Source organism: Corvus hawaiiensis, chromosome 1 (genome assembly GCF_020740725.1).
Source record: "Corvus hawaiiensis isolate bCorHaw1 chromosome 1, bCorHaw1.pri.cur, whole genome shotgun sequence".
Lineage (NCBI taxonomy): Eukaryota > Metazoa > Chordata > Aves > Passeriformes > Corvidae > Corvus > Corvus hawaiiensis.
In genome coordinates this window covers 14,461,075-14,474,401 of record NC_063213.1, presented here as the reverse complement: position 1 = coordinate 14,474,401, position 13,327 = coordinate 14,461,075, and the positions used below count along the sequence as shown (strand labels likewise).

Here is a 13,327-nt window from a genome sequence, read left to right as displayed (position 1 = left end):
TTCTCAGGCTGTTTGGTTCCCTGAGGTGGATCTGTCATGAAGCACTGCAGCCTAAATTATTGCACAGCTTTTTCTCATCTGTGAGTTTGCTCTCATTGGCACCAACCACCAGAAAATGCTCCTGTTGCCACAGCCAGGAGCCCACAAGCAGCCAGACTGCAGCAGCTCTGTGTCCCCAGGTCCATCACAAGGTGAGCTGGAGTGTGCATTCACAGCAAGGCTCTGCAGGCAGTGCACACACAGAGAACATCTGTGCACACACAGAGCACACACAGGACACAGCACTGGGAAACACGAACAGGTTTACAACAGCTCATGTTTGTTACCCAAGATCAACTTAACTACTTTCACGGCACATTTGGTGTTTTTACAACAACAATTATTACCTTGCAGAGATGCAATTCTCAGGTTTTCTGAATAGTATCAACTTCTACAAGATAAAGAGATGAGATCAAGTATTTTAAGGTACTTTTATTTAATAAATAACTTCAGTAATAGCACTGTAAAAAGTGAACATCTGTTAAAATAAAAAGGCACTTAAAACAAGAATATGACTATGATGCAGTTTGAATGGTCAGAGGCAAATATACATGGCACGTCAAGAATGATGTGAGACTCATCACATGACAAACTATGCAATCTTAGCTACAGGGTAAAGGCAAATTTACAGCTAAGACTGCTCAAAAAAAAAAAAAGAGGAAAAAAAAAGCTTGTGTTGATACAAAAACATTACAAAAAGAATCACAACCAAATACGTTAAAAAGATTAGAAGGTGACAAAGCACCAGGCTTTAAACCAAAGAAACATTACACAATAAAGACACAGCATCACGTAAGGCCCTTAGGTGATCTGAGGATGTCTTGGTAAGGTACTCCATGATACTGCCACCCAGGGCTTGAATTTACAAAGAAAATCTAAGCAAGTTACCAGTCAGCAACTTCTTCAGTAATGGCACATGTTTTAAAGCTATTTTTTCCTTCCAAACATTCTTCTCAAACCCTTTCATTTTAACCATAACCTGGCAATATGCAATTTGAAAATCAAAGATAAGTATGCACACACTTTTCAGTCTTTAACACTGCTCCCTTCCAGCTTACTCAACTTACCAAATACTTAATCATACATCTAGCAAGTCAAAGACCAATTAACCTCCACCTCCATGCTACATGAGTTTAATTATATCTGCAAACTCAAGCCCTGATTTCCCTGTAAAGCTAAGAAGTTTAATACTAAATGGCTAGGCAGAGCCCTCATGCTGATTGCTTTAACCCCTTCCCTCCCAGTCACGCCATGCAGCATCACGCCCTGCAGAAGACCTGGATTCACAGCACGGGAATGGGAAAGGTCAGAAAGGCACCATGTGACCTGGCCTGACTAGGCTACACAGTCTCAAGTTTTGTTTTTTTGTCGTCCAACCTCTGGCACCAATTACTCTCATTTGGAAAAAAAAAAAAAAAAAACAAACCAAAACCAAAACAAAAAACCAAAACAAAAAACCAAAAACAAACAAAAAATTAAAACAAAAAAATTACATATGGTACATTTTCACACAGGAAAACAAACCTATATGTAATGAATTAGTAAAATCACTGCAGTTTGCCCTAAATCTATCTTATTGTGACTACAAAAATTGCTATGCTGCATACAGTGTTGTGAAGTTATACAAGCAGTGTTCATTTTCCCTCATATTTAGGATTGACCACAGTCGTCACTGCACTCTTGTAAATAGGATTTTCACCCTAGAAAAAGAAAAAAACATTGCATTAACATTTAAAGATACGAAATAAGAAATGTGTTTGCAAAAAGCATAAAAATTAGCATAAGAAATTACCCATTAATGCTTTGTTTGTACACACAAACAACTTAAGTCAAACTAGTTTTCCTTCTAGCAACTTGAACAAAGGCATGCACAGCTAATAAATAAAGCAAAGGGTTAGCAGGATCCTGTTCCATTTGCACCACAGAATTCCTTGGAGGCAGTTGAACCTCACAGGCTCATCGTGGCTGAGCCATCACCCAGGGCTCTGCAGCCCAGGGCATTTTATAAACAATAGAATTGTAAACAACACTGTTTGACACCAGGACTGACCACAGACCAAATCTGGCTATAACAGACATTTAAATAGCTTATCTTACATTGTAATTTAATTCTAGAAACAAAATGGAAAGACTTCTAGTATTTTGCTAATACACAGTCAAGATTTATAGTGAACATTCAGGATTCATCATTCTCATTTTATTCCTGCAGGCCTCCCCACCCCCCATAAGGGCAAAATGTACAGATAAAACAAAGAACCTTCTGTACTGGTGCAGATGCTGTAATAAAAATATTGTTTCTACTGATATGAGACAAGCCTACAGAACAATTGCTTACATTTCACTTGCTGAGATTTAAAAGCCCCTAAATTAAACTTATTTTAAGCTTCCTTTTTTCCCAGGTTTCCTTCTATCTCAGTAAATCTTACTCCATTTATGACATCCTTGCACACCTCAGATGAACAGCTTGAACTCAAAATTAACAGATAAATCTTCACAGGAGAAAAGACCACTGCTGGAATGGCCTGGAGCTGCAGCTCTGAGCTCTTATCACAGCCTGAACCTCAATGTAAATGAATGTTGCCTGCCAGCACGAAGCTCTTCTGTGCATACACAACTGATTCCTGAGAAAATCCAGCTCAGTGCAGATGTCAGCCTGAGTGCTTTTCTGGCCAGGGCTGAACCCTGCCTTCAGCAGCAGTAAGGCAATCTCTGTCCCTTCAAAGCTCCCCCCAGTCTGAGATGGTCTGTATCAATGTATTAATTCAACTCTATTAATATTCAACTCTATTTACAATATTTCAGGTTAAATCTGTTTTTCCTACACTCAATAAAGGATGCACAAACATCAGGTGTCTATTTTTCAGGGTCATAAACCTGGAAAATCAGCTAGGAATACCACAGAACGTGCCAAAAGTGACAAGGCAAGCAAGAACCTCACTTGGTGTGAAATTTTTGTATCATGGTCCCTGGGAAGTTTGTTGCCTTCTGTTTGCAAAGCCCACTATAGGATGAGTAACTGGTCTACCCCAACAACAGTGGCTGCTGCTGAGGGAGACCATGTAGCTGCTGTTGTGGTTCCTTTCACAGGAAAAGGGTATTTCTCCTCAAAGCCAGCTTCTCTAACATGCAAAGAGCAAGATGGCGCATCCAGTCTTGCCTTGATCCAAGAGACCTGTCCAGCCAGAACTTGGATTGCCAGACAACGGAAGTCAAAGTTGTCTGTTCAGTCTTCTCAAGATCGAAGTCACTGTCACCTGGACAGAGTTGAAGGAGGAGCTGGGTGTTCAGTGCTGGCTGTACTTCACACATACGGAGTAACAGCAAAAGACCCTTCCCCCTTCTATCAGTTCCCAGGCAAATGCTGTCTTGATTAAAAGTGTATCACCTACTGGTCTGGGAAGGGATGAGGAGTAACATTTGGCTGGAAGTTTTTAAATTTTAAATCATGGAAATTGTGTGATGTGGCTAGTTCTCAGACAGATGAATTAACCAAGACAAATTATGACCTTCCCCAGTATTTTTAGCAAAGGGTTTGCAATAGTAATATGCAAATGAAACGGGAAAAACATCCAGGGATGAGTGATTTAATCTGGTACTGAAGTATCTCTTAATGCCTCAAAGTTCTTGGGAATGTATGTTATTTCCTTGAAAAGTTTTAATGGAGAATTCTTAAAAATGTAAATATAAACCAATAAAGTTTATGATGCAGAGGAAGTCTGTAAGCTTCAGAGGCTGCATCATAGACAGAGCAGAAGTTATTGCCCAGCCCTCCCATGGCAAGGCATTATGCAATAGTTGTTACACTGTGCTGTTAGCCTCCACCATTTTACACAACAGACTCCCCCCAGTACATGCAGGGGGTATACACTTACATCTTCTAGTTTGTAGAAGAGAGGTAACTTCTACCAGATAGTCTAGAAATGGGTCCAAAGGTTAGGACTAAAACTTGGAAATTTGCTAGGTGCTACTCATACAACTGATTTGGACCTGAAATCAGGCTTAAAATACAATTTGCATAATAAGATTGCAAATTTTTACTACACCGCTTTTTGAAGAAGTCAGAATTCAAATTTTCATATTCTTGGTTTAGCATAAGCCCTACAAGGATATTGAAACCCTGTCCTGCCTTCCCTTGTACTTGCACTTTTCAGAAGCAGACAGGGGGATTTACGTCACTGGATAAAGCACTTGCCTAGCTGTCTCCCCATGTCAGGTGAGTGTCTCAGTTCCCACTGCAAATAATGGAGATTTAGTCAATATTCACACCTATTCAGCTTAACCCAACTAGACATTTGATCAGCTAAATGGCTCCTGAGGCTCTGCTGCCTATAATTACTACACAGGCACCTGATGGATCTGCAGTTCCTTCCCTTCTCTCTTCTGGTAACAGCCCTGCCTGTTCCAGCCATACCCCACCACGCTGTCTTGGCCCTGGCTCGGCGGGGTCTCCTGCAGACAGCTCTTCATTAAAATAAATATCCACTAATCAAACATGGTGCTCACCTCGCTCAGGGCCCCTCACAGCTGGCAGGGGGTATATACATTTTCAGACATAAGAAGAATTCCAGTTTTTTATTTGGCCACTAAAACATGGGATTCCAAACTTGCTGTCTTAGACAAATACTATGGTTTTTAATACCCCTTTTTCTTTATGCCACTGCAGAGAATACCCTGGTTTAAGCATGCAGAATTAGGGAAAACACATTTGCCACATGCCCCTACAACTGAAAACTCCATGCACATGTACACCAAAATTAAAATTAACAAACAATAACTACATACAAGACTGAGTGAAATACTGAGTAAAATAAAGATGGCGGTACTTTTTAAAAGTACCTTCAGTTGAGAATAAAGAGCTGTGTTCTTGCAACAATATTCACTTTGAACTAGAGTGGGCTGTTCAGAGGACAACAGTTTAGTCCAGTATTGCATAAAGATGAAACTATTACACAGGATGTTCAATTAACCTCCTTATTCCTTTTGCTCCAGGGACTCACTGTTTCAACACTCAGTTAAGATACTTCCATAGCGGGTTTAAGACCCACTGTAAGAAACAGAATTAAAACTCATGCACGTACATTGTTCAAGAGCTGGTTGTGACTATTTCCAGCCCCCGCTGATGTCCAGTGCTATTTCTCAGGAACACGGGGCCCTGTCCGTCCTGGGCCCGCGGCGGCCGCTCCAGGGATGGACAAAGCGAGGCCACGGTCCGGCCTGGGCGGCCGCCAGAAAGCACCACTAATCCCATTTCCATCCATCCTCAGAGCCACAAACCAGCATTCACTGAACACAGTCATTTATATGAAAGGGACTGAAAACATGGCACCTCTGCTCCCAGAGCACGTTCATCACTCAGCAGCAAGGTAAGTTACAGGCATAAAATCCAAGTCAGGAGAAAAACAAGTCCCTGCAATTTTGAGTGCTTTGTACTGTTTGTGGGTTTTTTCCATTTTAATGAGCAGCTGCTAATAGGGCTAACCAAATTTCTGCAGCTTTAGTGTCTAATATAAATGTGTTTATCACCTGTGGAATTCAAGATGACTGAATTTGGAGTCTGTTTGAAGATGCTTAGCAATGCAGAAGCTATCCCCATGCAGGAGTGGTAATGGCATTCACTACAAACAGCAGCTTTGTGTTCTAAATTAGTGATGCAGCTTTTCAGTCCATAAGAAATTCATCCTTAGACTTGTTACAAGCATGATTGCACCAAAGCTTTTATGGCTGGATTGGGGTAGAACACGGGCAAACAGAACTGGGTTTGACCCAGCTGCCTTGAGCACTGACCGCCATGATGCCGTGGCATCATCTGCACCATCGTGGGCCAGCACCAGGGAACTATTTGGGAACCTGCTCCATGACAAACTCCATGGTGCTGCAGTTCCCTCACCACAGAGCCCCAGCCCACGTGTGGACGATAGCTGTGGGACAGGGGAAGGGTCACACAAACTGCACAGAGTTAATTTAACTGTGCATGCACACACTTGGAGGGACTCCACTAGGGCGTAATTTTCTTATAATGGGATTTCAGGTGCCTTGACATTACAAGACAAGTCTTCATCTAAATGAGAGGCTACAGTAATAATCTAAAACCACCAGAAAATCTGATCTATAGGGAAAAGGAAGACCTTGTTTTATGTCTCAGGGCTCACCTATTCTGACAATGCTGACCTCCTCTTTTCCAGTTGTATATAAGGATAAACCCACCTCCCTCTCTCCCCAGAGTTCTAATATTTCTATGAATACCAAAAATTATAAAGTCATGTTTAAAAAAAACCCAAAACACACCCTTTCACACTTTTAACCTTCACATCTGAGTGAACCAAAAAGGCAGAAGTCAATCCCTTCATTTACACCAGAGGAAAGTGTTCTGCAGGAACTACATTTTGAGGAGAAATGGCAGCACCAAGGACATTACAACCTGAAGAGTCAGAGGGTAGGGAACAAGAGCACAGAATGGAAGTTACACACCGTATGGCTTGTTAGGTGCTTGTCCTGCATGCAACAGAAAGTACACAATTAAGTGAATAGCAGAAGAAGAGGTAACAAGAAATTTAACCAGATGGAGTATGTGAAATGTTAGAAAGGACCAAAAGCTCAATTTCCTCCCCAGAATAATTGACTCTGGGAAGAAAAATGAAAAGGAGGTGAATGTGGTCGATGTAGCAGGCAAAAAGAACATTTTCTTACATTCCATTTTAGACACACTGGAAAGTGAAATGATTGCAAAGAGAAAAGGAAAGTATATTTCATCAGGAAAGGCTCAGAATGCTATACAAAATATTTGGAACTGTTGTCACCGTGAGAGCACATAAGAGCTTAAGTACTCTCAGTTTCTGCTTTCTCCCCTTTTTGAGTGCAACACTGAAAAAGGGAGACAGCAGACAGTGTAAAATTAGAGATATAGATCCTTCCCTTCCACTGGCTTCTGAAAAAAACTCCATGGATGTTTAATGGATGTGCTGCCTTCCCAACTTCTTCATTCCCCTCCCTCTACTCTGATCTCTGCACTTCTTTTTTGCTACTGCCAGTTTCAATAGAAATAAGGATGAAAAAAGTAAGATGCATATTTAATTATAAAATTAGTAGAGTATATGCTTTTCATTCTTTAATTACAGGCAAGTTCTATACTAGAAGCAGTTTACAAAAAAACAAGTAATGCTACTCTGCATGTTCACAGAGCTATTCTAATAAAAACAGTGATATTTATAGGCTGGGATATTTTAGGAGTATCTAATCTAGCTTAGCAAATATATTGATTTTAAGCAAACTGACTGCTGATTTGAGGAAATAGAAGACAAAGCCTCCCATGTCTCTCTCTGCAATCCAAAGATATTCTTCAGTCCTAAGAGCTGTTCTATTATGTATCCGCACATTTACAAAAAAATTTTAAAAATCACTTGTTGAATAGTTTAAGCCAGTACTGGCAGTATTAGTAAGTAAGCAATCTTGCTGTCAAAAGCAGTTAAAAATTTTCAAGCTGCATTCTTGAAACCCCACAATCAAAGCAGCAGTAGATACACTGAGCAAGACTCAAACTGTGATTAACTGACTGACACACAGTGAGTTTGAAGTAACATGCAAAGGGGAAAAAAAGGAAAGAAAATGAAAGGAGATACAAACTGAGACTTAGAGACCAGCTTTACGTCCATAGTTTGGATTCTTGAAATTGTTAATAGGGCTCTTGTATATTGGATTTTCTTGCTGAAGTGAAAGAAATGGTCAATGTCGAATAATTCAACAGGAAAAGAAAAGCAACATTCAACTATCACTGAGAAGAAATCATGCTATATATAAAGAAAAGTGTTAGTAAATTTTTCCCCAGTACAAGATTAATTAATTTTCTTAAATAAAACCAAAAGGCTTCCTAGGACAATTAAAAAAAAATATTCTTATCAAGCAGATGGGGGCATTGACTTCTACAGAAGTGTAGTGAAGGGGTTCTTCATTAGCAGACTCCTGATACTGCCCAGAGGTAGTGACTCCGTAGCCTATGAAAGCCTATAGACCATAGGCTTGTTTTTCTTGCACATTTTTCTGTTGGCAAAGAGCTGGGAAGATTTCAACAAACCAGCACCAGCCATGATTTTGTGACTTTATGGAAATCTCCCAAGTAACCCTGTGTGAGTATTTGTAAGATCTCCTCAATGAGCACAAAGTTTTCTTCTTTGCCTTCTACAGAAATGACTCATCTTTGTAATAAATGTTTTAATCATATGTTGTAAAGCGTGATAGAACTGCAAAGCTGAGCTGTTCTGACACCATTACATTTTCTCTCTGACATGTTATTTAAATCCGAGTTACTACTCTCTTTTCTGCCTCGAGAAGTACTTCTCTAAGAGGACTGGTTACAATCTGAAACACTTAGAAGCACATGAACAAAAATCTTCTGTTTTCCCTCCGCCACTGCAGCTTTTATACATAGGAAAGCTTGACTCACCGTATCCCACTTGGCATTCATCTTCTCCTTTTCAAATTTAGCAAATTCTCTTCTGTCGTGAATGATCATTAGTAGTTTCCAAATCAATAGCAATGCAAGTCCAATAAGAACAATTCCAGCAACCACACCAGCTACAATGGGAATGATGTCAGGACCACTGGGGCACTCTAGGGAACAAAACAAGGGAAACAGAATTTTACAAACTAGTAAAGGTAATGCATATCCAGAAGCTTTTAACATTTGATTTTGTACTGAAGCCAGTATTTTGAATATCAGATATGCCAATACTACTTTTCTTTCAAATAAGAAAATTTTTGGAGTATGTACATCCTGTAACATTCCAGCTTATTTTTATCCTTCTAATTTGTGTTTGATCTTAGCAACAGAACAACTTCTGTTCTGATGATAAAGTCGATACACTGCTAACCCTTTAAGCTATTTATCTACATATTAAGAGTAAAATAACTGGCAATTGTATTTTAAACATTTAAGAGCTCCAAGTCAAAGGCAGTGGCATCTGGAGCACAAATGCTGACCAGCAGAACAGGCCCCACATACAGCAACACAGAATACTCTTAGTTGAAAATGACCCACAAGGATCATCAAGTCCAACTCCTGTCCCTGCATGGGACAGCCCCAAGAGTCACACCCTGTGCCTGAGAGCATTGTCCAAATGCTTCCTGAACTCTGTCAGGCTTGGTACTGCAACCACTGCCCTGGGGAGCCTGTTCCAGTGCCCAACCACCCTCTGGGTGAAGAATCTTTTCCTAATACCCAATCTAAACCTCCCCTGACACAACTTCAGGCCATTCCCTTGTGTCCTGTCACTTGTCATCAGAGAGAAGAGATCAGTGCCTGCCCTTCCTCTTCCCCTCATGAGGAAGCTGTAGACTGTGATGAGATGCAAAGTGATTTAAAGTGGCTGATACAGAAATAATAATCCTTCAAATTAAAAGCCAACTTCACTATTAATATAAAATTCCCAATAATCACAAACTGAAGAAAGGCTTTTGCGGAGCTCAGTGCACAGACTTAAGGAGTCAGAAGCAAATTAATGCAACTCCTGTGCAATAGAACAACTGTCAATAGAGCACAGCTTCCCCCACATTGCAGACTCCTTATCTTCATAGCTGCCTCTGCAAGAGTGAGGGAAGTGGGAAGGGACACGACAAGGAATTCCTTGGGAGCTAAGGAACACGTGTCTGCTCCACAGAATACAGCTCTACTGGCCAGAGCTTGTTCCTTCAGCACTTGTATGGCACAAAATTAAGGAGCCTCCTCGTACATGATGGGCTCGATTCACCTCTGAGCTAAGGCAACAGAAGTTTATACATGAAGAAAAGATCAGGCCTCAAAAGCGTAGGGCATGTATGGCTTGTCCTAGGAGACAGTGCTCAAGTTTCTCCCCTATACTATGGACTACATTTGTAAAGAATTTAAAATATTCTGAATTGAAGCAGTATTTATTTCTAAAAGCCCCTGGCCACTGGCCTGTGTTAAGTGATGATCATCAAAATTATCAACTCTTGAAAATTCCTCAAGCATATAATACAGCACTAAATCTCTAAGGTGTGTATTTTCTATCAGGCTTATAAAAATCAGGAGACCACAAACTGCTAATGTACAAAACCATAAATTTTGTACTGTTAGATGCAACATCCAGTGATTCAAACTAACAATACTCTTGGTAAATAAATGGTAAATTACTGATGGAGCTATAGAATTGTTCTCACTTTTTTTTCTATTAGAAGATTGATCTATTAAGGATTAACTAAGCAAAATGCTTTTGGGATCTATTATTGAAGGTACCTCAGTTAAGTAAAAGCAAAGGTTGCCAGCATAAAATAATTCAAGCAGTTTGCAACATGGTACACAATTTTATGTGGACTGATCCCAAATTATTCAGAAAAGGGAAAGAAAAAAGCATCAAAACCCCACAGACACCATTGTTTATAACCTGTAGCACAAGCCTAGTAAAAAAAAAAAATTATCAACCTTTATCTAAATAGGACTTGCTACAGGAGAGATAAAATAAGCCTGAAGGTACATCAAGTGCAAACAGGAAATGTTTCAACAAATATACATGACTGATTGACTTTCTGCTTTTAAAAAACAGAATCTGTTTCTGTCAGCCCAAGGGTTTGAAAAATCTAGATCTAGCAGACTTACCTTTTTCTAAAGCCACTCAGACATGCACAACTATCACTCAGGGAACAGGTACCTGTTTCTGAATGCATTCAACTCACCCCAATCAACCAGAGGTACTTTGTAGCACCCAACAACTGCACAAATTAACAACAAAGGAGGAACAGGCAACATCATGTTCCTACCTGGGGTCTCCACCACGTGGACATTGGCTTCACCATTTGAGTTGACAGAGTAAGTGAAGTAGAACCAGCAGTCATCAACATCCTTCTCTTTGCAGTGGGACAGGGGATCGGACTGGCCGGGCTGCGGCAGCTTGTCCCGGCTCTCCACCCGTGTCATGTTGAAATGCATACATTCCTGGGAACACGTTTCCTTCTTCTCTCCCTTATCGAAAGCTCTGCACTGAACGCAGTCCCTGGGGAAGGACAAAACAGAAGCAGCGCTTTTGAATGTGTTCATGGGGGATTTCTTGCATTTAATCTAAAGAAATGTTAAGGAGAAAATGTAAGGAAAAAAGCCCAAGAAAAACCAACCCTTTTGCCATAAAGGTTAGGAAAAAATAAATCAAGAGACAGCTTTATATCAGTCAGAACATTTATGTACCTTGAGATTAACAAAAGCCCTTTTCACAAATTCCTCTTTCCCTGAATGACCTACAAGCTTCAAGGACAGAAAAAACCCCAAACTTTTTCAACACCTCTACCTGGAAAATGAATACTATCACAAAAGGCACTGTAAGAACAGGGTATTTACAGTGGAACAGTGTCTGAGACACAGGTTAAAAAGAACAAACTGAGTGACAAGCTTTACAGTGGGCTATCACTGAATAATTAATTGAAAAAAGTAGATTGAACAGGACTTTTATACTAGAAAGACCAAGGTTTTTTCTCAGCACTAAGTCAGTTGCACAGGAATCAGCTCAGCCACTAATCCTAAACTTACTTCAAAGTTTTCATACAGAAAATGCTAGGTTTCTAAAAATCTGGATTTCCAAAGGGAGGGATGCAAATTTCGCTGGCTCACACAGGACTAGGTTTAGTTTTTGACAGTCAGGTTAGTCTTTTTTAATAGTATTTCAGAATAAAAGTTTTAATCAAAAAGCTTAGCTGAAGTTTTAACTATCAAAAGCTTTGTTTTGAAAATCCTCACATATAAACATCACTAACTCCAATGCACAGATGCTGGGACTTGGTTTTTTAGGTACGTACTTGTGCTCTGCACAGACACCAAGGCAAGTCTGACACATTTCACATGTGGGGCCTTGGAATTTGGGATCTGTACAGTTACAGGTGCCACATTCACAGGTTCCTCTTCCATTGCAAATCTGCCCATTAGATGCCATACATGGTGTAGTATCCAAGGAACAATCGCAGGCGCTGCCAGTGAAGTTGGGGAAACACTCGCACACTCTGCACTTGCAGATCCCGTTTCCTGTGCAGCCAAAAAGTATTGCAATGAAATCAGGTCTAGTACAAAACATAAAATCTGTGACAGTGAGAAATAAATTTTACCACCTCAGGGTAGATAAATGAAAAAGAAACCATGGTGGAGAGATAATGAAGACTCTAATGAATTAAGAGGTACAAAATAAATTTCAGCTCCTTGAAAACCTACTTGCAGGCATTTCTCCCCTTTTCCCATTCTCCTACATTTGGATTTCCTTTCATAAACAAAATAACAAGACTTGGGAAATCAGATCAAGAACAGTATAATGTGATGACCATATCCCCTGGGTAGAGAACATTACAGCACTGCTTCAATTCACAATTTTGCACGCATACAGATAAATTGACTGCTCCTGTCTTTGTTATCTATCACTGTACAAACGTATAAAGCAAGACTTAAAAAGATGAGGAATGCACTGACCGAGTATTCAAAACACAGAAAAATGAAACAGCTTTGCCTCCAGAAGACACCAATGTTCAGCTGCAATGTACTTCTGACCTCACACACCCAACCCAACTTCATGCTCCTTACACTCCCAATACAGGAAACAAGATGCCTTTATCTTGGTCTGGATAACAAAGAAAGATCTTTGGCTACACCCCTCCTTCTCCACTGAGAATAAAGTGTTTCAGTCAACACTTTCCTGTCACCTATGTATTTTATTTGTTTATTTCCTGTGTATTCTGGAGCACCAGAACCTTTGCTCCCATCCCTTGTGGAACTGGTGGGCAATAGTGGATTCTGAGCAAATCAGACAAATGAGGTATTCTCATCACTCAGTTAGATCTTAGCAGCTTCTCTGTTTTATTTTTGTATCACAGACAACACTGAGGTAGTAGTTATGCTCCTACTGGATACTTCCACATGCAAAACAGCAAAATAATTTAGACATTAGCTGCTGAATGGTTATTTAAATTGCTTTTGATTTCAGGAATTAACTATCATCAAAGTCTTGCTTCAAGAGCTTAAGGGGTTTTTCTGGATTTTGCACATTCTAGTCTTCACTTACCTTTCAGAACAGTGTCAAGCAGTTCACTGGTATCCTGTCAAGCACCAAAGTCAAGCACTCACTATTAAAAGCAAGCTGAGGGCATTCTTTCTATTGACACAGTGGTTACACTGAGCCAGTATAACATTACAATCTCAGGACAGCTGTCTCAGCCTTCTTTACTGTAATACCTGAGGGTAACTCTGGAATAAACAGCAGAAGTCAAGTTCACTTTACACCCTTCTTGGACCTGTGATTCAAGGAAGGTG

The 13,327-nt window shown here is 40.1% G+C and overlaps 1 protein-coding gene across 4 annotated transcripts in view; it reads right to left on the bottom strand.

Moving 5' to 3' along the window:
• Window positions 1–456: 456 nt before the first annotated feature.
• Window positions 457–13,327, bottom strand: part of ITGB1 (integrin subunit beta 1) — a 43,466-nt gene continuing 30,595 nt past the window's right edge. For 3 of the 4 annotated variants that reach the window (XM_048293172.1, XM_048292996.1, XM_048293105.1), the window contains exons 13-17: window positions 11,833–12,055; window positions 10,807–11,039; window positions 8,477–8,643; window positions 7,660–7,740; window positions 457–1,739 (exon numbers count right to left, since the gene is read on the bottom strand). In XM_048293172.1, coding sequence (XP_048149129.1) covers window positions 7,666–7,740; window positions 8,477–8,643; window positions 10,807–11,039; window positions 11,833–12,055 — 698 coding nt within the window. In that variant the 3' untranslated portion in view covers window positions 457–1,739; window positions 7,660–7,665. The remainder of the gene's footprint in view (window positions 1,740–7,659; window positions 7,741–8,476; window positions 8,644–10,806; window positions 11,040–11,832; window positions 12,056–13,327) is intronic. The other variant, XM_048293047.1, reaches the window with a different exon arrangement.